At 40.1% G+C, this 27,086-nt stretch overlaps 2 protein-coding genes across 5 annotated transcripts in view; one reads left to right on the forward strand and one right to left on the reverse strand.

The window, feature by feature from the left end:
* Positions 1 to 10,536: 10,536 nt before the first annotated feature.
* Positions 10,537 to 27,086, forward strand: part of LOC128674729 (metabotropic glutamate receptor 2-like) — a 234,749-nt gene continuing 218,199 nt past the window's right edge. For 2 of the 4 annotated variants that reach the window (XM_053753566.2, XM_053753568.2), the window contains exons 1-2: positions 10,537 to 10,760; positions 25,715 to 25,767. The gene's annotated coding sequence lies outside the window, so the exon portion shown is untranslated. The remainder of the gene's footprint in view (positions 10,761 to 25,714; positions 25,768 to 27,086) is intronic. The other 2 variants (XM_053753567.2, XM_053753569.2) reach the window with 1 other exon arrangement.
* LOC128674880 (uncharacterized) lies at positions 17,217 to 19,496 on the reverse strand. The gene has a single exon (XM_053753861.1). It carries the CDS (start codon positions 19,494 to 19,496, stop codon positions 17,217 to 17,219), a length of 2,280 nt encoding a protein of 759 aa, XP_053609836.1.

The following is a 27,086-nucleotide window of genomic DNA, read 5'->3' on the forward strand; positions in this document are numbered from 1 at the left end:
GCAAAAATATGACTTTACATTTTTTTAAAATGTGTTGTTAAAGTTAAGTTATCATAAAAAAATATTTAAATGGTATTGTTTTTACTGATCTATTTTATTGTTTTATTTAGAACGTTGCTCATGAAATTATTATAATAATGAATATTTGTTATATTAAATCTAATTTAAGTATGTACTCATTTTTCGTATAATAAAGTTACTACAAACAACTGTTGTACTATTATTTAAAAAATTCATTTTCTCTCTCAATTTTACTGTTAAAGATTTTTATAGTGGAGAGGAATTCAAGGGTGCAGTGGTTAGCGCTTCCGTGCTTCGGAAGGCACGCAAAGCTGTTAGCCCGGTTGTATTGTCAATGGTCAAAACCCGTCAATCTGTGTATCCCGCGTGGTCAACCATTAATATATCCATAAGGAAGGCCGCCGCCCCAGTAGTGGTGACGTCAAAATGGCTGATGATTTCCATAGTGAGATAGATGCAGCCAACAAAATTACGTTGCTGCGTCTCACTGCGAAAAGAATTGACGGTGAAAACTGAATTGCAAACCGATATCTCATAGATTTTCCGGTTCCATCCACATCCATAAAACGTCGGAGCCAAGCATCAGCTTGCACATAGGGAGCAAGCGGAGTGGATCTTCTCTAAGTCTCACTGACTTTGGCATACATAGTTGTCAGACCACGGTAATAAAATAACATAATTGCGACATCTTTTCTAAGTCCTCGTATTGATAAGTACATAACAACAAGTAGCAAGCAGGTCGCCTTATACGACAGTTTTCCTCTTCCTTTATCGGAGTTTACGAGCTTGTGTACAAGAATAAACAACTATTTACGCAATGTCAATGTCAAGCCGAGGTGTGTGCCCTAGCATAGGATAACTCATAGATAAAAGAGCACCACTCTATATCCTCCCGTGGATGTCGTACGAGGCGACTAAGGGACAGAAAGCCTTCGCAACTGATAGGCAATAAATTAGTAAATAAAATATAATTAGTAGACAAAAAATAAAAATATCATTCCCAAGGGGCCAGGCGGCCGGTTGTAAAATCATAGCCAAATCTTCAAAATTTTAAAGTTTATTTTTACGCTGGCACTGGGCTTCAGAGCGTCATAGCCCCTAATGAAACCGGGAACACGCGAATACGAGTGAATGTCTAGCCGAGGTGTGACAGTCTCAGAGACAGTCAGTTCGATTACCAGTGCTGGAAAATATTAATTTATAAAGTAATTCTAATCATTTTAAAAGTACTATAATTACTTACGCTGACACAACTAGAACTATGCAAGCAACCAAATTGATTTATTAATTACCTATATTGTTTTGTAATTTAATTACTAATTAATAATTACTAATTATTTGTATGTAGTACAATTTTTTTGTGCATCGCAATATCGAGACTTCAGTTTATATGATGATTATTTATAGAATGCTATATATAAAATATTATAATATTTCTGTTCATTTATTAAAGTATATAGCATTTGAAAATAAATTTGGAAATATATATAGAATTTGGAAATTTCAGTATACAAAATTAATCTAATACTATGAATTTAAATCTACTCATGTGAGAAAAATCTTCACGTTTATAAACAAAAAGGTATTTGTCAGCGAAAATTTGTATTTGGCCATATCTTTTTTGTTATTAATCAGTTCTACATATATGTTATTAGCTGTAATTTTTCCAAAATGAAAATAAATAAATCAACTATTTCCAATTTCAATTGTTTTCTTTTACCGGAAGCAAGTGCTGGTTGATGAAAACTACTAAGTCCAGATTGGTATACACAAACTCAAGAATAGATTCCAAAATGGGATCCTTCGATTCACAGTCTTAACCCTTAGGTATATCACCACCGCTTCAACACATATATAAGAACATTACAATGAAGTTCTGTGCTTCGAGTAGTGTTAGAGAAAACTCATTTATTTTATATAGCTGAAAGCTCTCTATTCCTTTCATCGTTATTTAGTATGTTCCCAGATAAATTTTACATAAACAATATAGGTCTGAGGGGCCAAAATTTATCAACAAATTTGTGAGATTACACCATATATTTCAAAAGTCTATTGCAAAAGAGACCTTAACTACTACATATTACAGTTTATGATGGTTGTTTAGTTAACTTTGTCCAGATAAGGGAAGAACCTTAATATTGACCTCAGTGACCTGGCTATAATAAGATGTGCACATGTTTAGATTAGTGTACAGAAAACGTGACGCTAGATGAAGATGTGGACCTTAATACTGACTTGGATTTGCTACACGAGCAACTTAGCTTGGTTTTGCACGCAAAGATAATTCTTTTCTTAACATTTTTATTTATAATCCTGTTTAATCCTTCATGGAGATTTGATGTAGTGACAAAATAATAATATTAGATAAGAATTAAAACATTTGTAAGTTTTCATTTCATTGCTACAGGTTTCAATTAGAAAGTAATTCTATATATTTGAAATAAACACATGGAGATGTTATTGTAATAATACGGTACGACACAACCCTTACAGCTCTAGTCATTCTCATTTCCTAACTCCTACAAAAACTGTTGAAACCACAACAAATACACATAAAGAAATAGTAAATCAAAATCAAATCATTTACTCAGAAATTAGGCCTTCACAGGCACTTTTTCACGTCATATTCTAAATTAAATGATATTTACCAAAGCTACAAACGAAAAAATTAAAGAAATGCCGAAAGAAACTCATTCAAACAGTGTTGGTTTTTTAAATATAAATTTGTGTATATTTTTTATAAGTAACATAACAATGTAAGTACACAATAAAGTACATGGTCAAAAGGTATACTGAAACATATTATGATTGTGATCAAAAGTGCTGATGAAAGGAAAAAAAAAGTTATATATATAATTAACCAAACAAAAAACTTTTAACAAAATATCGAGCTGACCAGTTCCCCCCGGCAGCACCCGTTCACGAGTACATTAATTAATCAATAGTACATTAAAAATCAATAACACAACTGATCACGCAAAGTGACATTTATTATCAAATATTTTTGTTTATTTGAATACTCTAAATTTCTAAAAATACTCTAACTTTTTAGCTTAAGTAGCCAATTGTCGAAACATTTGAAACCAAAACTATCCCAGAACTAGCATTTCACAATTTGCCCGGCAAATAGCAGATTATTCGGGCAAGTTCGCAATAAACGGATCATATCATAATCAACAAGTTTCGAGGGCTACGACTACGGACTGTACCATCGCTTGTGCGCCGACATCTCGTCAGACCAATTAATTCAAATTCAAACAATTACTATTACTAATATTTAAAGGATAGTTCTGAGAGTTAGGAGAAGTATTTACTTGTGTACACAATTCTATGTTCATTATTGTTAATCACTAGCGACTCGCCCCGGCTAGAAAGATCTAAGCATACATAGGGATAGACAGCGGGAAGCGACTATGTTTATATGATGACTATGTAGTGATTGTTCAGGCGCTAAGCGAGCTCCATGTTACACAAAACACGCATGTCGTCCACATTTATCTTTTTTTAACCCCCGATGCAAAAAGAGGGGTGTTATAAGTTTAACGTGTCTGTAAGTGTATCTGTGCATATGTCTGTGCCTGAACTGGTGAACGATGAACCGATTTTCGTTTAGCTTTTTTTTGGGTCATAGATAATTTTATTCCGAGTGTTCTTAGCCATGTTTCATGAAAATCTGTTCAGCCGTTCAAAAGTTGTAGCGAAATGAATATTGAAAGTAGGGTTTTTTTTAAATTTGTCTAACAAATAAACTTGTAACACGATATAGGAAAAACACATAACATAAACATACAAACTTGTAATATATGACTAACGTCATATATTACAAGTTTGTATGTATGTTTCGTGGTAGGCCTTCTGGTACATATATCCGGCGACCTAATAAGTGTTACAGTATTGTAATTTGTGTTTGAGTATGGCAAAAAAGGAGAAAATACTAAAAACGGTTTAGTCCAGCCGCGATAAATAAATAGCAAAGATTTTTGTAGTGCATTAAATAATACTCTTATCTCGGGTGCCATTTTTCAAACGCTCAAATTCTTTCCAGTTATTCAATAAACACTTATGAAAATAACACGTATATTAATATATATATATATATTATTTATTTACTATATACTCCCACGTTATTACTTTACACGATACAACTAATCAAAATATATTAACAAAAATGCGAACAACCTTTTACCGATAATCTAATTCGAACCTTTAATCAAATCACACAACGTACTTAAAATAAAATAGATAAGCTTTTATTCGTTAATTAAAATTAAATGACTTAACAATTTTTGATAATTGGGAGTCAAGAGCAAGCCGTGCGTTGCACGTTTAGACCAAAAGTGAGCACGCGCCGTTCGTTTCGCCACGCCTCATCACCGAGTAGGGGCAACCGCTTACATCAGCACGATAGATGGCGCTGGATGAACGATGTTGCCAACACTTAATTATATTTTGCTTTGAGCCAGTAGTAATACGATTGTTTTTACTCAAGTTCATTTAATTCGTATTGCACTTATTTCCTTTTAAACATCTTTTAGCGATCGCTTTAAGCAGCTGCGGATAGACAAGAAATTTAAAACGCTGTGTCAAATGTTATTGTTGTTTGTTCGTAAAAGGCGAGTAAATGCAAGGAATTAAGAAATAAGATTACATTAATAGTGTTATTTAAAAATACTAGACAAATGTAGGTACATAATATTCGCTGAAGTTTAGAGAACTTTAATTGAAAATATTAATATTGTTCAAAATAAACAATTTTTCTTTCTTTTCTGAGATTATATTAATAGTTTGATTTAGAAATACTAGACAAATGTACATAATATTCGCTGAAAGTTTCGAGAATTTTAATTGCAAATATTAATATCATTGCGAACTTTATTGCACATAAATTTAGCACAAAAACTGGAGCAAAAATAGATTATGTAACTGCCCTTTTTTATTATTATGAATCTGATCATTCGCAAATGTAGAATGAGTGTAGTAATTTTAATTTGAGTAGGTATTCTTTTTTAATTTTAAAAGTATCTCATTCTTAGTTCTAAATGAAGATTGAGTATTAAACAAAAACTTTGTCAAGCGCATTGAAGTCCTCCCGAAATGAATTAACGACCTTTCTTTTGTCATAACAAAACAAACAATAACAACCCTTAATTTTATTTCCAAATTCCCCAAAACTAAGGGTGAGTTGCACCAGTCAACTTTGATGTTGACTTCGACCTGCGCGTTGCCCTCGTTTAGATATGACGTACTTTGCGTTTATCTGCGCAGTTTAACGTTAACGTCAAAGTTCAATAGTGCAACCCTTGCTCGCCCTTTATAAGTACTTAACGCTCCAATTAGTACTTTCGGGTAATTGCAAAACAGACGAGGGCACGGTTGAGAAGTTTCTGGAAAATTCCTTTGTCTTGTGAAGTTGGAGTGTCTTCGATTTAGTTCGCGCCGTCACGTTCATTGGAGTCCATTCCAGGGGTTCTAAAGATACCATAGTCTTCATTTAAATCCTATGTAATACGACTTATATTTTGTTCTCTTTATGATATCGTTAAGTAATTTGACATAGAACAGATTATACTTGAAAGAACATAACAAAAACATTATTATGTCACTTAAAAAAAAAACATGTTAAAAACTGACAAGGCTTGTTTACGTTCAGCAAACGACTTCCCAAACTGAGGTTGTTAACAAATTGTTGAACAAAAATGATAACATTTTGGACATCGGTCTTTTGGATATGACGAAAGTTCCGAGTCACGTACTCTTGCAAGTCACTGATGTTTGCGACACAGTGTGGTCCTGATAGCAGCAGTTTTAAAAGATCTTAATCAAATAGACCATAAATTATACCATGTAAGGCAGTATTCGATGAATGAGACGAAAGATCCGAGTCACGTACCCTAGCGATGATGTGCAGTAGGAGGAAGACAAAACGCCCTTAACTTGCAAATTTTTTGTAATCGTTATAATAAATTAACATATATCGGTGTCAATAGCACAATAATTTATAAGTTAACATAAAATGTGTCATCCTACTAATTATTATAAATGCGAAAGTTTGTGAGGATGTGTGTATGTTTGTTACTCTTTCACGCTAAATCTACTGGACGGATTTTGATGAAATTTGGTACACGGGTAGAATATAACCTGGAATAACATATAGGGTACTTTTTATCCGTCAGTTCTTACTCATCTTCACATAGCGAAGCCGCGGGGCGCAGCTGGTATTACTATATATTGTATTTTTGTTAGCTTAACCCAATAAACATAAAAAAGACGTTAGGTACAGGCAGGTCAGGTTTACCCGACCCCAATACTGCTATCTACCATTTTAGTTTCTATCGGCATTTCTTCTCAGATGACGTCATTCTAAAATTATAGTAATATGAAGCTATGTACTAAAATTACATATAATGTATTGTTGATTAAAAATATAAGCTAAAATGCCGATAATGACAAATATTTTGACTTTAATTGATTGAATAGTAAATCATAAGTATAGATAGTTAAAACAGTAGTTTCAGCTGACAAAAAATTTTGAGTATTAAGATCGGATATTTGGTATGTGGCACCGTGTTGTGTGAATGCCGTTAGATGGTTTCGGGAATATTAATAATTCTGTGATAACCACACAACAAGAACAATATAATAGTTAATACTAATACCTACTAAAGCCAACCTCTGACCTATTTCAACAGACATTTGCGCAATATCACACTTTACAGAATTAGCGCACAAAAGCGAATATTCATAGGTACTAGAGATAACACCAAAACTTTATGGGTCCGACCGAACCCAATATGTATCGATTCGTTAAAGTTTAAACCACAGTTTACTCCCGAGATCACACTCGGCTACCGCTAACCTTAGTTAATTCGTTTACGAGATAAATTAAAAGCAATGTGTATTTTTATAAATTACCTTAGCACATTGTGGTTTTCGTTTCTATCAACTAGAGAATATAGGTTTCTCAGTATTCGTGGGGTGTCAGTTACATATTTTAGATATAAAAAAAAGTTATTGGAACCACTTTTAAAACTATTTTACTAAATATATCGGTTTTTTTTGCACAGATAAACGCAAGTACGCTATTTTGCCTCAAGGACGTCGGCAGCTACGCAGGTTAAAGTGACTGGTGCAACCCACCCTAAATAAAAGCTTGTACAAAATGACAATAATTACGAACTAAAGAAAGAAGTTGATCCGGGAGATGGTATTAACAAATAATAAATTTTGTATGTAATAATATATTTTTTGTAAGTGATCCCTTTTATATTTATATTTAAAAAATGGTAAGCCCTTCTGGCATAATAGGGACCAATACTGTTTGAATGAGTTTCTTTCGGCATTTCTTTTCAGCAGTGGTCGTTCCGAAATGCTAGTAGTTTGTAGCTTTGGTAAACATCATTTAATTTAGATTATGACGTGAAAAAGTGCCTGTGAAGGCCTAATTTCTGAATAAATGATTAGATTTTGATTTTGATATAAAACAGGTGATTTTTGTCAAAGAAGTAACAATTGTCTTCGAGCTAACGCTAATATTGTAGGCATATTGATAAATTGCTACACTTGCACGTAATTGCTATGTTATTACATATATAAATAAATAAATATAAATAAATAAATATAAATAAATAAATATAAATAAATAAATATAAATAAATACATATAAATAAATAAATATAAATAAATAAATATAAATAAATAAATATAAATAAATAAATATAAATAAATAAATATAAATAAATAAATATAAATAAATAAATATAAATAAATAAATATAAATAAATAAATATAAATAAATAAATATAAATAAATAAATATAAATAAATAAATATAAATAAATAAATATAAATAAATAAATATATAGTAACAACTCACACAGATTAAGTTAGCCCCAAAGTTAGTTCAAAACTTTTGTTATGGGATACTAACTCAACGACATTATATTGTATAATATATACATAAATAGATAAATGAATGAATGAAAAATTTTATTTCAGACTATGCACATATACAATACAAGTCCATATTATATTAGTAAGAAACTTACTAATATAATATGGACAACTAAATAAACTAGATAAACATCCAAGACCCAGGTCAATCTGAATAATATCATTTTCCATGTTGACCTGACCGGGGAACGAACCCGGGACCGCCAGCGTAGCAGTCCGGCATGATGACCGACCGGAGGTCGTCCGTATAGTGTAGGGCGCTGACAATTCAGATACATAATATATTTAATAACATAGCTATTACATGCAAGTGTACCATAGTACCTTTATGTGGGCTAATACAACGTTACCTACATATTTTCGCTATTAGTTGATCCATTAAGATAAATTTTCCTTTTAAAAACTATATTTTTACCTCTTGTATGTCTATTTTATTTGTATGCGGTAGGCAGAACCAAGAATCATGACTTGAAGGACATTATATATAATTCAAAATCAAAATAGAATTAAACAAATACAAATTCAATAAACGATTTTATTTTATACTTGTCTGAAATAGCCTTTTTTAAAACTTTATTCATATTTAACATATTATAGAAAATATTTTTTTTTCAATACCTCAGACTTGATTTATTGCATTCAATAAAAAAAAAGGTTGCGTAAAATTTTGGAATAAATTTCCAGCGCTTTCATTTTATTAGATGATCTAACACAACCCAGCCAATATGTCATACATACCAAGCGTTGTATTGACCAATATATTCTGAAAAACCTTCATACAGACGTCGGGACTAAAATATTACGGTAATATCGTCTGGCTACCTTACTATGGCAATTTTAATTGGACCAGTTAAATATTTGGCCAGGGTCAAATGCTGACCGCTAACCGGAAAATGCCTTTATTTGATCATAAACAAAGAATATAACAAAGCATATTTTAACCGTTCACCACAACGAAGATCGTGCGTTATATTTTAAAATATTTTTTAACGTCGAGAAAAGAAATTTCAATCTATCAGGCCTCACTGCTCCGTTGCGCACTGCTCTCCGTCAAGAGATGATAAAAGAATGAGATAAAAATAATTATGGTAAAATTTTATAAATGACTTTCGCATGGGACTTTCGTTACACTTTTTCTCAGCGGCTGTTTCCAAAACGCGAGTAGTTTGTAGCTTCAATAAATCTTATGGAAATTAAAACTTCACGTGAACACGAAACATTGCCTATGGGGCGCCTATAATTTCTGAATAAATATTGTCATTTTCACTTCACACGAAGAATAATATTATATACATAAAAGCCTAACCACTACTTCAGGTAGTTACCTAATTTGATTGTTACTTACTCTGAATAACATGCGATCTAAATTCATACCTTCAATACAATAACGAGCTTTTGCTTTCAAAACTTTTAGCAGCACATAAACCGGATATAGCTTAATAAAAGTCCAACGTAACTTATGACATATCCACAAAGAAAAATTAATTAAATGTTTGTAGTCTTTTATAGAGGAGAAATACTACAGACTTCAAGATTTTAATTTGCATTAGGCATTTAGATTAGAATAGCACATTTATTTGAAACTGCCATGTTATAATTTTTTTAAATCTTATATATATATATATATAATTATTGTCATTTTATATTTTATGTTCAGTAGTGGATAAAATGACAATTACTTAAACCTCAAAAATACGTTGTTTTAGATAAATTTAGGTGAAAGGGAAAAAAGAAAAGCTATTTTTCGTAACTAGTTAGGCATGTATTTTATAATTAATATTAATTAAAGACAAATATAAGAAATTATGTCACTGCGTAGCTTGTTCCTTGTTTGGTTTCTGTGAAACATAAGAAAAGTATCAAATAAAATGAAGAATAGTACAGTACAACATTGCAGCGCGGATAAACTTTGACAAAGTCGTTCTTTACGAACTTACTGGAGAGAATTAGACAGACAGACAATATCTTTTCCATTTTGAAACATTGTGCGGTCTGTAAACGACACTCAATGGTGACAAAAAAATTGAAGAAAACTTCAAGTAACAAGCTTTTTTACCGCCCTGGGAATTGAAAACAAAACCTAAGTGAGTGGTGGACGGGTGTGGTGACCACTGCACCACGGTGGGGGAGTCGTCTAATACTTAAGTAGTTTAGATAAAGTTGCAATAAAATATTAGCGTGTAATGATACCTAATTATTTAAAATCCTTTCTGCGAAAGTACCTACAGCTAAAAACATTTTTTTCTTGTACCTACAGTCAGTAAAGTCTTTATTTGTATTTCATTCCACTTGACGACCTCTAGCTATGAAAAAGAGTGTTCGAAGGAGAAATCAACTATCCAATTTTTATTTTTTTATAAGTTTATATTACATAATAATATTATTATGTTCCGTTTTCGAAATTGAATTTCTGATTTAATTTAAATACGCGCGCCTTAACGATGTATTTGTCAAATCACACCATTCATATGTTACTGCATTCTAGCCAATAGGAATGCGCGGTACGTCGCCGCGCATGCGCAGCGCTGCCGGCGCGACAAAACGCCATAGCGGCGGCAATGGGAAACCTTTCTTAGTTACCGGCTCTTGACGCGAGCGCATAAAAAATGTGTAATAATTGTTTTATCATATTAAGTGCATCGCCGTTGCTCCGTTATTTAAACTGGACAACTTATATTTTAGCGAATGTAAAACTATCGTGTGCCAGGCCCGTCGGTAGGTGTTTAAGGATCATTATTCAAGTGAACGACACTCGTAAAAGAATTTTGGGGTATAGCCGTTGTTTACGTGGTGAGTACGTGCAATATTCCTTATTTGCATTACTGCCTGCAGTACCTATCGTAATTTACCGGAATACCGAAAGGTATTTGATCCAGATGAGTGATTGACATATTCATATTTTACCGCGTCAATTTGCTACACATTATTTACCTCGTTTAGCTCTGCTTTTCACAGGTGAATATAAATATCCGATTCTAATAGCTACCTACAAGAAACAAAGGAAACAGAACCCTGAATCAGACACAGAAAGTAACAGGAAAACTCTTAGGAATCTAGTTATAAAGAAAAATTGAGTTTTGGCAGCAAGGAAATAAAAGTGTAGGTAGTGTTGCTGGAAAAAGTATAAGATTGTGTATAGCCTATCGACTGTTGCGTGTGGTTCCTAGATTAGGACCATACGATATCTTCACGTGGAATTTGTGTACTACTTAATATTATAAATGCGAAAGTTTGTGAGGATGTATGTATACACCTAAGTATGTAAGTTTGTTATTCTTTCACGCGAAATTTGGTACACGGGTAGAATATAACCTGGAATAAAACATAGGGTATATTTTATCCCGAAATTCCCACGGGAGCGAAGCCCCGGCCCCGAACAAATTTATTTTTTTTTAATTGATCCTAGTGGCAAGATACGCGCCAGACCTCAAAGTCACAAATACAAATAAAAAATACCTACAACAGCGTAATAAGCAACACATCTCGATTTGCATAAAACAGCAGTTGGAATTCTGCACGCATTCTCAAACATAACTAGGCCTTATATCATTCAACTTCACTCCAGTTGTGAGCAATTATATGTCAGATTTTTTTTCACCCGTAAAATATTTCATAACAGCATAATAGGGAGACCTCGGAACATATAAGGCATTCTCGTAATATCGGAAAGTAATGGAAAGACCCTCCCTATTTCTTCCTTACCGTTACGCGTCACATTTAGTAAACGACCTTTATTTTATTCGACTATAACTACCTAGTTGTTCGCCGCGAAGTTAGACCTCGCGAACACAATCTTTTTTTACAAAATTGTGAATATTTCAAAAACGGCTTAACTGATTTTGTTATTCCACGAGCTTAATAATTCTAATGGCAGATCCTACATACCTTTTAAATTTCATCAAAATCGGACCAACGGTTCGAAAGTTATCGCGTTACAAACATCTTCATAGTCGTAATTCCTCATGACTAAGGGTCGTGGTCATTACATTTGTGTTTCACATCGATATATATATATATATGGTAAGCCGATCTGGCATGATAGGGACCAACACTGTTCAAATGAGTTTCTTTCGGCATTTCTTCTCAGCAGTGGTCGTTCCGAAATGCCAGTAGTTTGTAGCTTGTGAGAAATAACTATAAATATAAAAATTTACGAGAAAAAGTGCCTGTGAAGGTCTAATTTCTGTATAAATGATTTGAATTTGATGTTTTTCCTTCACCGAAAGCAAGTGGTGATCTATAAAAACTAATATACCTACATGAGTCAGATTGGTATACAAACTCATGTGGCACGAGTAGGATTCGAACCTAGGACCTTTCGATCCTCAGGCGGAAGTCTTAACCCAAGTTTGCCCCAAGTTGAATTGTAGACCTCACCCGCTTTGCTCATTCGGTCAATTATAACATAAATAAAAGTGAAAATAGATTAAGTATATTTTTTATTTTAATCTTTGATGCCTACGTAAAAACTCCCAGTTTACATCAGAGCACAACTATATATCCCTCTGGGTTGGAGCTACCATCAAGTTTTCAAGTAGGCGAACCAACTATTTACTGTATTCCATATCAGTACAAGTTTATGCACACAACAGCTGAAAGCTCTCGCGGCTACGTCCCAAGTTGCACGCTATTGAGGGCACAAATTTGAGGCATCACTTTGTAACAGCTCATGCACGGCTTCGGAATGTTTGCCCACTTGGGCTGTACTTTGACATATACTTGGAACTTAAGTTAGTCATTCGCGCGCTTGTCATAAAATAATTTAAATACCATTTTCGGTGTTCGGCAGGAGATATTTGAAAAAATGTCTAACCTATATCTGAATTTGGGTCTTTGAACTTTAAAGCAAACTTCACCAAAATCAATTTAGTTGTTTAGTTGGAAATTTGGCTAGTATCCTTACATATCATAATACAAAGTCTGTTTGTTCGCGATAAACTGAAAAACGAATACTGCACGGATTTTCATGCGGTTTTCACCAATAAATAGAGTGATTCCTGAGGAAGGATATTTTTACCCGAGCGAAGCCGTGACGGCCAGCTAGTAGTTGATGCAAACATCGCAATAGACTAGAAATTTTAACTTTAAGTTTTTCAGTCGCCTACAAATTTAACATAATCAAATTAACCCACACATTTATTTAATGCTATTACCAATTAGTGTAACAACCACCTTGCATAGTTACTGATAACCGCAGTGGCGCTATTTACCTTGAAAATTTAACGGTTATTTGGCACTTGAACCCGTTTTGCTAATTATATGAGAGCTTAACTTTAGATTAGGATGTACAATCAACAGCAGTACACTGTAGGCAAATTCTATTAATATAACCTGTCGGCTATTTATTATAGTGTGTAGTCTATCTGAAATGAGTTGTGTGCGTGTGCAATGAGTGAGCACCCTATAATTTTAATAAATATAATATTTACCAATTTGTAAAAGGTCGGAAAAAAATATTAGAATTTGTCATTAAAAAATGTTTCAAACCAATTAGAACAGAGACAAATACTTAAATGTATGCTCACACAGTTCTCACAGAGGGTCAGCAAGATCTTGGTGTTACACACGTTTGCGGGTCTCTTAAATGTAGTAAAAACTCTCTAGAGCCAATTATTTTTTAATTATCAAGAGCCATAATTAAAAATTTACAAATGGTTCCTTGTGCTCACTCAATCTTCAAGCTGTTATAAAACCCGATATTGCTACGAACCAACCTTCTCCTTTTTCAACCATCTTGTTGTAGGCCTTTTTTTTTTTTTTTTTTTTAACGTGTGGAAAGACCCTCGTCCCGTCCATCCGGCCACGGGAAGCCGGACAGGTGTGTGGGACTTGAACCCACTAAAACCACACGATGCCAACGCCGACCGCATTTGTGCCGGGACCATGTGCTACTCTCGCTCCACAGTCCCGGCGCGGCGGCCGCTACCACGGCGGCCTCGGCTCGGCCGCTCTCCTCGGAGCGGCCAGCGGGACGGCTCGTCAGCCTTCAGTTCTACCCGCTTGGGTAAAGGCGCGCTTGGCATGGGCGCGCCTTTCTACCCGGGGGCCGTTAAGCCGGGCGACGGGAAATCCCGTTTCCGCCACCCGACCGGCCCTATTGTGGGGGCAGCAGGTGCAGGGCGTATGCCCGCCTCCTGCGCCCTGTGCGCCGACGGCGTATGGGGAGGTCGGTTGTATCCTCTCTCTCCCTTTCCGCCGCCTCTTTGCGGAGCATTACGCTCTCCGCAAAGGCCTGCACCGCTGTCCACGACGTCTCGCTGTCGGCCATCTGTCTTACGACAGCCGGCAGGGAGAGGTCGTCCCCCACAACCGCGCGCAGCTGCGTGCGGTCTTCGTCCCAGGCTGGGCAGTCCTCCAAGGTGTGCTGGGCGTCCTCGTCAGCACATCTGTCGCAATGGTGGCAAACGGCAGACGGTTCCCGACCCGCTATGCGACACAGATACCCTCCGAAGCATCCATGCCCGGAGAGTATCTGCGTCAAGCGGAAAGTCAGTTGGCCGTGCTGCCTCGCCAACCATTGGCCCAAAACTGGACAGAGCGCTTCGACGGTCCTACTCCCAGCAGTGGACTGCTCCAGCCGTTGGGACCACTCTTCTACGGCGCGCTGATATAGCTCGCCGCGGCGTCCCGCGATCTCTCTTGGTGCCAACCGGTCACCCCGAGCCGAAGCCTCCTCGCGCCAGTCAAACAAGGACGCGAGGATTTTGGCCTCCAGATCCCAGGGCAGGGAACCGGCCAGCACTGACGCTGCCTCGAAGGAAATCGTGCGATATCCCCTCACGGCCCTTGTCGCCATCAGCCTCTGCGGCCTTCGCAGGAGGGCGAGGTTCTGACGAGATAGGGCCTCCGCCCATACAGGGGCCCCGTAAAGGGCCATGGACCGCACGACCCCCATATACAGGCGTCTGCAGGACGCTTCTGGTCCTCCCAGATTCGGCATGAGCCGTGTCAGCGCGCCAGCCGCCGTCGTCACGCGCGGCTCTAACTCGGCGAAGTGGGCGCCGAAATTCCACCTGCCGTCAAGCACGATGCCCAGGTACCGCATCGATTCCTTGACGGCAATTGCAACACCGCCTACCATCAGACTGGAATCTCGAGGCGGCCCCTTCCGCGGCCCATGGAAACATAGCGCCTCGGATTTATGGAGGGCCACCTCCAGACCCAGTCGGCGGATTCGGCGCACCACTTCAGCCACTCCCGCAGTGGCGAGCAATGACGCATCCCTGAAAGTGGCGCCGCGGGCGGTCACGAGAGTGTCGTCCGCATAGCAGACGACTTCAACTCCCGGAAGAGCGACCGTCCGCAGTACCCAATCGTACCCGATGTTCCACAGGAGCGGTCCTAGGACAGAACCCTGTGGAACACCGCGCGTCATTTCGCTTTCTCTCCACCCGTTACGGTCAGGAAAGGCTATCCGTCTCTCTGAGAGATAGTCCCCGATGATTCGGCGCAGGTAGGTTGGCACCCCATGGTACCGGAGTGCCTCCTCAATGCACGGCCAGGGAAGGGAGTTGAAGGCGTTGGCGATGTCTAGCGACACCACCACTACCACCCCACCCTGGCTGACCGCATCCTGCGCTAGGGACTTAACCCTCAGAATAGCGTGGATGGTCGACCTCTTCCGGCGGAACCCGAATTGGCAGTTCGCCAGGTCCGGCCCAACCGTCTCCAGGTGCTCGACGAGGCGGTTAGCAACGACTCTTTCCAGCAACTTGCCGGCCTCATCGAGCACGATGATGGGACGGAACCCGGTCGGAGAATCCGCCGGACGTCCCTCCTTCCTCAATAGGACTAGTCGACCTATTTTCCACGCTGTAGGAAACCTTCCCTGCCCGAAACAGGCGGTGAACAGCCCCCTCAGTCGCTCCCCCAGGACTTCCAGAGCGAGGACCAACACACGACCCGGTACTCCGTCAGGACCCGGGGCGGTTTTTTTCGCACGCAATCTTGTGACGGCCGCGGTGAACTCGTCCCGGGTCACTTCCGGGATCTCGCCCATGTCCTCGCTCCCTTCCACCAGTGGCGGAGCCATGCTGGGGGGCTGAAAGGCCGCTCCCTGCGGGAACAGAGCGGCCACCACCTCGTCGAGGAACTGCGGCTCCAGACTCTGCGTCAGGGGAACGCCATACGGCCGGGTCTTATTACGGACCAGCCGATACGGGCGTCCCCATGGATCGCGATCCAGTGTGGCCAGCAGTTCCTCGCGCGCTGCCTCCTTCGCCGCTGCAATCGCTGTCCTCAGCACCTTCTTCGCCTCCACGAGCGTTGCACACAAGGCGGCCTCCTCGGCCTCATCCCGGCGCCTTCTCCTCCGGTATCGGGCGTATTGGCGTCTAGCCGTAATACAGGCTTCTCGCAACTGCGAGAGCTCAGGCGACCACCAATACACCCACCTTCTGGGAGGACGAGAACATGTCCGGGGCATAGACGCATCACAAATTTCCGTCATTGCACCCCGGAACCAATCAGTCTCGTCCTCTACCACCACACTCAATGGCGCATGGGACCAGCCTTGGACTATGGCCGCCTCATGGAGAAGCTCCTGGTCGAGGCGCTTCAGTTGCCATCTCGGGCCAGTCTCGTTCGGGGTCCGGATTGGGCCGCTCGGGGCGACCGAGGACGTGGAAAGATCAAACCGTATATACCGGTGATCGGAAAGCGTTTCCACGTCCTCCAACACGCTCCAGCCACTGACACGGCGCGCGAGACTGGGGCTCGCGAACGATACGTCTGGCCGCGAGCCGCCATTCCATCGCACGCACGTGGGTACCGTTCCCCGATTTAACACCGCCAGCCCGTTGGTGATGAGCCACTCCTCTATGAGTGCACCCCGCGCATCCGTTGCAGGAGATCCCCATGCCGTTGATTTGGCATTGAGATCTCCAGCCACTAGCACGGGGTGAGGGTGACTCCTCTGGACCAGCGCCTCGACCTGGGTCAGGAATGACTCGAATTCGTTGAGCGGACGGTTGGGCGAAAAATACACTCCGACCGCAACCAAGTCGCCTAGACGAACCAAGACCACTCCGTGACTCTGCACGACGCATGTAGGAGGCGAAGAATTCGCCGAGGACACGACCGCAACCAATCCGTCTACGTCCCGGACCCAATTATCCCGGGGCGGGACGAAGTACGGCTCAGAGACCACCGCCACGTCTATCAACCACTGCGCCAAGCTCTGGCACAACAAGTCCTGGGCACTGGTACAGTGGTTGATATTCGCCTGGAGTACTCTGAGGGCCATAATTATTCTGAGGCCCCCGTCTCCATCGCTTCGGCGCTCTGAGCCGCAAGTGCGGGTTGCGCCTGGGCCGTAGCCTCGGGCGCACCCCGCCTTCCTCCTCGTCTTCTACGCGCGCTAGGGCAAGCGGCACTTCCGGCCCGGTGTCCCGTGGGTTTGCCCGCCCCTGCGCAAAGTACGCATTTTGGGGCGGCGTTGCACACGGCAGCCTTATGGCCTAGCTCTCCGCATCTGTAGCACGACAGACTCCGGTCGGCCTCTGCAGTGCACCGCTGGCTCACATGGCCTATCTCTAGGCAGCGGTAACACTGCATGGGTCTAGTCGGCAACAGTTTGACTTTTGCCGAGACCCATCCGACCAGGAGCTTTGCGCCACTAGCGGTCAGCCGTTTGGCCGCCGCAACGGGACACCTCACCCAAGCGGTGCGAGTGCCCGCATGCTCCTCCTTGATATCCCCGACCCTTATTTCGGATTCGGGGCATTGACCTACACGAGCGATGGCTTGACGCACCAATTGAGGTGTGGCCGAATCGCACAGCTCCAGCACGCGCAGGTCCGCGCTTTTCTGGGGTCTGGACACCTCCACAGTCTGGGGATCCAGGACCTCCCGCAACTTGGCCGCCAGCTGGTCGGCCTTATTATCTCTGTCGGCGCCCGCAATCTCCAATATGCGAGCGCCAGTAGCCGCCCTTTTAAACTTAACCCCGGATATACCCAGGGCACCGAGGTCCACCTTCTCCCGGGCCAGATCCAGGATCTGGCCATAGGTGGTTCCGCGCTTTTCCGCGTCCGCTTGAACCTTTAAAAGCACCGCAGCGGATCGCGGAGGGCGGAGCCTTGGCATCCGGAGCTGGGTCTTTGTCGACCTGCTGGCGGCAATTCGCGTCTCGTGGCTTGGGGCAGCGGCAGCGGGTGGTGGCCTGCGCGCACCCCCCCTAATTGGCACCTGCCTCAAGGGTTGCTCCACTGGCCCAGGGGCAGGTTGCAACACACGCACATGACAAGGCGGTGCAGAACGGGGCGCGGGTCGTGGGGCCCGCGATAGGTCTGGTGATGCGGTTACCCCCGCATAGGATGGCCCATCTACAGCCACCCTACGAGGCGGTGCTCGTGGAGGCGGGGCCGTGGACGTCGAGGCCACTGGCTCCGACACTTGTCCGGATGCTGGAGAAGCATCCTTCCCATTCTTCCTGTCTTTCCGGCTCTTTTTCCCTTTGCCCTTTCCCTTACCGGGCACAGGCTCGGGAGCCGGTTGAGAAGGAGCCTTCCTCCATATGGCGGTCCGGCTTACCGGCGTCGGCGTCGGCGCCGGCACCTCCTCCACCTCGGTGTCAGATTCGTCCACCATGTCGGCCACCGAGGCAGCCAGCCTTTCGTTCGCCAATGCTCGGCGTTTATCAGCAGCAAGCGCCGGCCGCACGTTCTTCTCTGGTAGGAGACGGCCCTGAATTCCCTCAAACCTGGCATTGACCAAGGGGCCTACTGTAGTGAGGATGAGGCGCTTTAGCCCCTCCGTCTCCTCCTGCCGGAGGCCGCCTAGCGAAGCCGGCACTTGCGCCGCCCGCTCTGCTCGCTCTTTTTCAATGGCGGCCTTGAACTCCGCCATTTCTTTTTCCAATGCGGAGACCTTAAGCTCCATACGCCGGTTAACAGCGCGGAGCCTTTCGGCCTCCTCACTCGCCGATCTGGAGCCCAAGACCGACACAATTCTCTCGAGCGACGCGGCAGCATCCTTCAGGCCCTTTTGGAAGGTGCCCTTGAGGTTACCCGATCGGGCCGCAATTTCGCGTATCACTTTACAATACGCTGCGGCCTGGTCCTCAAGAGCCTCCTCCGCAGGGCTCGCCGCCTGCGTCTCTCTCAGCGCTTCGGCCTCACTGGTCAACTGCGCCACTACTTTTTCTGCCTCGTCTCGTCGTGCCGCCGCCTGACCCTTGCGGGCGTCAGCGGACAGCGCCGACTTGGGACGCCCTCGCCGCGCCACCACTTTAGGCGCCGGCATTTCTGTACTAGGTCCTTCCTCCCTTTCACGACCCCTCTTCAGGCGCCGCAATCGGGGGACCGAGTCCTCCACTAAGCTCTCCACGCTCATCCACGACTCTGCGTCGGATGTGCCAGCCTCTGGCTGCGAACTTTCGAAGAAGGAGGGACTTGCGTCCCTCTGGCGGTTTGTGCCCCCCCCAGATACGGTGGGGCTGCCCACGCCCCTAGGCGTGGGGAGGGATTCTCCGACCGGAGACCGGCCGGTACCCCCCTGGGGTAATGTTTTTTTCAAAGTCGCCATCATGAATTTTCCTTTATTACGAGGGTGAGGTCCCTGAGAAAGTGGGCGTTCGCAACGGAGTTCCCCCTCCGCCATTCATCCCCTCGGCACGCCCGACACCTTGGGATTGGGGTTATTTTTGAAGAGGTTTTCTTCCTCGCAGCACTGGCCATAACTAGGCACAGCACCCTCGTTCTCAGAATGGGGTTACGAGTTGCCCGACGCTGGCCGAAGCCAAGACCGCCGCGCGAAAACGTGAGCACACACATCCGTTCACCGTCTGAAAGCAGACGGGAAGGAGTGGCTCCCACCAGCAGGATATTCGCCGGTAACCAATAAGACCCCGACTACCAGGAAGTTATTGGCTACCGCCCAGGGTGCACCGTCCCGAATCCCTTGTCAGCCCGCCGCTCTCACCGGATCCTTGCTGATAAAGTGAGAGAGGCTAAAGCCTTCAAGGGACCGGGCGCTCGGGGAGGTTTCCCGCACTAGCACCCCTCTTGTTGTAGGCCTCCATCAACCTTTTCCATTCCTTCCGACATTGAGCTCTCTGGATCCAGTTCGAGCCGGCTATCTTCCTCACGTTGTCTTTCCACCGCATTTGTGGTCTATCCCAAGGAGGAAACGAACCAAGCATATAATCGCATTTTATGTGTTATTTACGTTTACATCGAATAGGATTTTGTATGATAAAAAACTAACCGCTAGTTTAAGTAATATTTTTTTTTACAATTGCTCACTCAATCCACATATTTTTGAAATTACATTAATATATATGGGATAGTAAATATCTAAAAAATGTAAACATTTAAAGTCTTTGTAAAAATGTTTACTAAATAAACATTTTGATATTATTATTTACTTTAAGAGATAAACTGAATTTATTGTTTGTATGGAATCTACTCGGAATAGGGTGTCCAAACGTCGTATAGAATAAAACTTTTAGCATTAATGTGTTTTGTTTAAGTGAAGTGACAAATAAATCTACATACATTTATACATTTATCTACATTTACATCTACACATTTGTTAATTGAAATCTTTAGAGATAAGGCCGCGATGAAGTTTGTTGCGCCGCTTCTACTCGCTTTGGAAGTTTTTTTGATGTCAATAAGTGATGTATCCTAAATTGTGACATTGTCTCTTCCAGCTGCTCCCGTAATTGTCTATAATTGTCCAAGTAACTTTCCTATTCCTTATGTCGTCCACCCATATTTTATTTAATTACTTTTGTGTTAATTTAATATTTCAATTAGTTCATTTTACGAAGTAGGTTTTAAACAATAAACATTAATCATATTCTCGCTCAGTTTTCTGTACAATCTAATCACATTACGAGTTGTGTAACTATACTAATGAGAACTACACACAGGCGACTGCAAGTCATGTTATCCTTTATGTACATATTTAATCACTTGTAATAAGGGCGATGGCGGAATGAAATGGCTTGGAACAGGTTAACATGGAGTTGATTGTACAAAGTTAATACGAGCATTCCAGCAGTTTTGTATACAGTTATTATTTCCATTACGTAATTGTTTACTTTGTTTAGTCCGCTTATTTATTATTGATAAGATATGGCAACATAATAATATTCATTTGTTACTTAATAATTTGTTTTTATTACAAAATAAATATAATGGAACTAGTCACAAATATGGAGTTAGCCCCAAAGTAAGTTCGAGACTTGTGTTATACGATATCTACAAACTTGAATATAAATATTAATTTACTCCGTGCAAGAAATACGTTATCTGATTTCATCGAAGCGTCTTTTTAAGTTTTCCAACATAACCTAATTACGGTCGAATCTTGGTGCTTTGAAGATATCCACTTTTGAATCCAGCCATCTTTGAAAATATTCAGGCGAGATGCGGCAAATTGCACGTTGCACTCAGTACCTCCTTTCAATCCGATGCAATTTGAGCTTCAGGCCTTGGTTGGTAGGTAATCGGGTCTTTAAATTCCTTTTACACTTTAAGATCTTCTGGAGTTTAGTATCTTAAATACGGATAGCTTAGTAACTGTTTACGTAATAGTAGCTTGCATCTAGTCGTATAATTGTGTCTTTATTTTTATTGCCACAATTATACATCTTTTATCTCTCTCTCGCGTTTCCGGCTTCTCCCTCAGTCGTTAAGCATCGGAGCCCAAGGTCCGATAACTATATCAACATGACTAAAATATTTTAATCTAGATAACTTTTCGACATTGTAAACTTATTTGGTTTAAAATCTTAGTCCTTAAGAATTTAATCATGGCAATTGACATTTACTCATATATATCGTGAAAGTCACATTAGATGTCTCACACTAGTGTTAGCAATAACACACTTAATAAGAAATAAATTTATTTATTTTAATTAGTGCAATAAACTTCAAATTTATATGTCTGTTAGTTATGCTTAAACCCGGACGCACGATGCGATGTGTCTCACACATTTTCTCTCAATTTATGCATTTCCGCAGCTAATAAAATTTATGGTTGCACATACATCAAAAATTTGATCTATGGAGAGTATAAAATGTCATATCGTCAGTTATAAACGCTCACAAGAAGGACAGCAGCGATTTAATCGCAACCCAGGCGGCCAGGTGCGCTAGATATTAATATTAGAAGAATTTCTTAGAAAACTCTTTAAGAAAATGTACCGCAATATTTACCGAAGTCTCCGAAGAATTCTTAGCATCCTACATATAAAAAGGTTTTCGGTAAATAGAAATTCTAATATTTATAATCGCGAAAGATTGGATTTGAGTGAGGATGTTTGGAACATACAAGGATTTTAATAAAATTTGATGCAGCGGTAAAATCTGGACTAACACATAGGGTACGTCTTCTCCCGAAATTCTAAATTTCATCAATGAGCGTACTATTATTACCAAGAGTCTTATATCTATAATTTATTCCTTTTGGCTCTGTCTACCCGGTGAAGGATAAAAACGTGATACTGTAACAAAATTATTTTTCTACCCATGGGTAACGTTATATTACAAATTTAATAGTTTTCGAATCCATACATTTTCATCTTTGTATGTCAATTTGAAATATATTACAGTATATCGAAATAGCCGAAAAAAATATCATTTCTTATAATGAAAACTATTTGAAGACAGCCATTTAAATTCATCTTCGAAATTGAAAAGTTTGGGCTTCAGGCCAATACCAATAGTCGGCAGAAATTACACGTTCGAGCTATGCCAATAAAGTTTTGATATTAAAATATCTACTTTTATTTATTTAATTACGATGTTAAATATCCTATTGAACATACAACAACTGGTAAAGAAGACAGACTGATCGTTCCGGAGGGACCTCAATCTCCACTCCAATTTAGAATTAACATAGGTACCTGGAATACTTCGTATTAGTGGAATGAAATAAAAAAAAAAACAAGTGTTAGATGTTTTTTTTTTGTATTTTTATTCCATTTGATTGGATGTTAGATTTCATTTAGAATGTTAGATTTATGAATAAATTTGGATTTCCTGGTTCGACGTGCAAAATCGCGGTTGTTATTTTGAAAAACAATACATTTTGACGCATAAAAGAACAGTGTTTGTAAAAACCAATCCTAATATACATGCCCTATGATTGTAGCCTTTTTTAACTTGGGAATAGCTTTTTGGTTACTTTTTGTTCTGAAATCCCCATGGGAAACAAAGCCAGCCACTACATATATAATATATACATACCTACAAACTACCCAGACTCTACTTTACAAGTAACTTCTTAACGAATCTAATTCCGAGTTTCATCAGCTACTTATTCCCTATTTCGTTAGCTTCATGTACTCAAACTTTTCTGATTTTTCGTGGGAAGTAATTCCTTTTTGGCTTCATACGAATGTTTGTTAGAAATATAAATATATTAGGACAAATCACACAAATTGAGCTAGCCCCAAAGTAAGTTCGAGACGTGTTATGGGGTACTAACTCAACGATATTATATTTCTATAACATGTACAGATAAACATCCAAGACCCGGGCCAATCAAAAAAAGATCATTTTCCATTTTTTGACCAGACCGGGGATCGTATATGGGACCTCTCGGTTCAGAGGCAAGCACTTTAACATCACTTACTGCGTTTACTCTGTGGCTCTAAGAGTTACTATTACTAAAGGTTCCTATTCCACGTTATACAATAAAGGAAATTTATTTATAAATTACAAAATTAGTTTATAAGTACAAAGGGAATTCGTTTATTAAGTGTACACCCTTTACATATGAATTCACCCTATATCCCTTAGTTCCCTTTTACAACATACACTGCAGGTTAAACAGTAGTCGTATTCTAAGGCGGGAACTATACGCGCATTGTTCTTGTTTGTACAAAAAAATCTTAAAAAGTGATTTTAGTAAAAAAATGTTACTATTAAAATTTTAGTAAGAAGAAAATATATCACTTTTTAAATTTCATTTCTGTCTAATATAACCCACGGAAAATATTTATTGATACAATAACTTTACCAAATACATCTTTGTAATGTTAATATTTTCAGCCAAACATAGGCCCTAAAAAGGGATGAGACATTCCAAAAATTAGCCACAAATTCTGTCCCAATTCCCGAATATTCCAAGGGTTCTTTGAGACAAAAAGAAACTTCACGGACCTGTGGGCTTGTCATGGAGTCATAATATACCCTATGTAGTTTGCTTTTGGTAAAAGAAGCTGCCGGATTTTGTATGGTACAAAATATTTACAATAAAATATTACAAGCTTTTGTAGTAAGTAAACTTTGTACTAAATCACTCAATTTTGAGGCAAATATCTTTAACTGAGCTGATATTTCGTCCTGTCAAGCGAAACGAAAACATAGTATTAACTTTGATTCGGAACATATAAAAGTCGAAATAGAAGTAACAGCTTCGTGTTGCGGAAGTTCTGGTAGCTCTCATCTTGTATGTAATTAGATCAAGTTTATATGATACAACCAAGGAGCTGTTAAAACAATAGAGTTTCTGTGAAGTACTTTTTTTTTTCTTTTAATAAAATGTACACAACAATCTTAATATAATATTTTTTATATTACACTACAACTAAAAGAAAAGAAATATTATTAAAAAAAAACAATCGTTACTAAATAAATACCAATTCGTTAACACGAGGTAACGTGCCCATAAGGCTGACGGCATTGCCACGTTTAATGTAGTATTGTGGTGACATCTACCACGCCACATGCAGCGCAGATGTAAAAAGCCGACCAAACGCAACGAATAACAAGCCACACAAGTGATCCACGACTCTACGGACAGATGGCACTACGGTCGACTCGCTACTAGAAGCTAACAAGCCTAGACCGCGCAGACAGTGCGTTTTCGATTGGAAGCATAAATACAACCTCCGACATGACACCGTCGGAGCCGTGCGGTTCCCCAGGCGCAACACCTAGCCTGGCGGGAAGATCTTCCCTGCGGTGGCGGTCGAGCATAATCACCTAGCTCCCGCTACAGTATTTATGAAGTATTGCTACGTCAAAGTAGTTACGATTTCCGGCACCCATAATAGTGCACAAGATAAATAAATACAAGAGAGAGTCGATAAAAAAATTTACATATTTGTGAATTTGGTAAAAAAATATATTTACGAGTAAAAATTAACTGAGGGCAAATTTTTTATGAATTTAGGTAGCTTGATGCGGTCTATTTATTGTACTATATGCGGGTATGCCGTAAAACACGTTCACGCTCACATATTTTACCAGAAAATGCATCTAACACATTTTGTAAACAAAAATGCAATATCGTAGAATTTCATAAAAATATTTAACAAAATTTTCCTTTAGAAAATTGTTTTTTCATCGGAGTATAGTAATAAAGTGAAGCGCTGCTGTTTGTCTTATGGTGACTTTGTTTCTGTCACTTCTTGGCTATCGCCCATAACATTGATTAATAAGTTTAGTACGTTTCTTCCTAATTAGTTCCACTTTATTGCGAGCGAAGTTAGTTCTACTTATATGTTTGTAAGCTCCAGGTAACGAAACGTGAAGTGGGTTGCACCAGTCAACTTTGACGTTAACTTTAACCTGTGCGGAAAACCGCAAAGTACGTCATTTTAAGTTAAAGTAAATGTCAAAGTTGAATTGCGGAACATGTCCAACGTCGATGTGGCGAGTGGTACTCAATAGAACCACCTGCTGTTACCTTCCATACATGATCATCCATCCGTCATGTACAAGTCCATTAAAAGGCAACAACAGCATTCCCGAATCATTTTTTAAGTGAACTATAATTTCCAGGTATCGTAGACATAAATGGGAACGCGCGAAGATATCAAAAGATTTGAAATGTGGTGAGTTTTGATTTCTTTTTATGAATTCGGCGTGGTGTTTGTCGAGCCTTCAAAGTACTGAATTATAATACTATAAGATTGAACCGTTGGGCGCTCAAGGGCGTGTCTTTTCATGTTGGATATCTTTAGACCTCATCACTTGATGTTCTGAAATAATAACTATCAGTATTACCTTAATTCCGCATAGTAATTAAAATAGACTATATATAATATATAAATGTGAACAGCCAACCCGCATGGAATCTCCTTTAGTAGATTCCCATGTCATGGCTACCTTAATCCGTGTTTGTTTGCACTCCCACACGGAGACCGCGCTAATGGCGAGAACTATTGTTTGAAATTGAGGGTGTTCTGTTTACGCACTATTCGCGCAAAACGCCATGACAATATGATTATCACTTTTTTATACTATCAAGCAGGCAAACATGCATGCCCACCTCATGGTAAGAGGTCACCACAACGCCTGCACCACCAGACGCGCGTTGTCTACTTTGTGGTCTATGATCTTTTGCCACAATACTCTCACGCTTCGAACCGGAACATATTAATGCAAGCACTGTTCTTTGGTGGCAGAAATAGACGAGAATGAGGGACCCACGCAGACGACCTTTGTATCAGGTTTACCCTCTGGTAATTTTTTTATGTAGTTATCGGTTTTTAAAATGTTATGTTACTTCATCGGTTAATTCGCAATGTAATAAATGTAATATTGCGCATTATTTTATAGATAACATTTTCAACGACCATCGTGAACTGAATACGTTTAAGATAAAAAAATATGTCGATACGCCATCTTGGCATACAGCATTATATCATTTTTAGAAATCAATTTAACTATTTTCTAACGCAGAATAATACACAAAAGCATTTTCTAAATCTGTCTCAAAAATTTCTTTGCGCAAATATATTTATTCCTTTCCGCGGATCAAGTTCCAGTCATCAATATAGGACATAAAATTTTAAAGCACATCATTCACTATTATAGCCATATTATGGGCTATAAATCTGAAATATCACATCGGATATAAGTTTTTACTATATTGCACATGAGTCGCGAAGTGGCTCTGATATGATTCTGTTTTGATTCCGTTCAAAAGATTTTATATGTACAGTCTACTTCATGGCAAGTTAGTTTGCATGGACCTCTGTTACTCGGTCACAGTGGCGATTTTTTAGTGAATTTCAATGAAAATAGATGCAGTTTGCTATGTTTGTTTATACGCGTCTTGTAAAATGTAAAACTTTCATTTGTATTCAATGAAATTACCATCAAAGTTGATTGTGTCTTTATTACAATATTTTAGTGCTATTTAAAACAT

The sequence above is a fragment of the Plodia interpunctella genome, chromosome 13, assembly GCF_027563975.2.
Source record: "Plodia interpunctella isolate USDA-ARS_2022_Savannah chromosome 13, ilPloInte3.2, whole genome shotgun sequence".
Taxonomy (NCBI): domain Eukaryota; kingdom Metazoa; phylum Arthropoda; class Insecta; order Lepidoptera; family Pyralidae; genus Plodia; species Plodia interpunctella.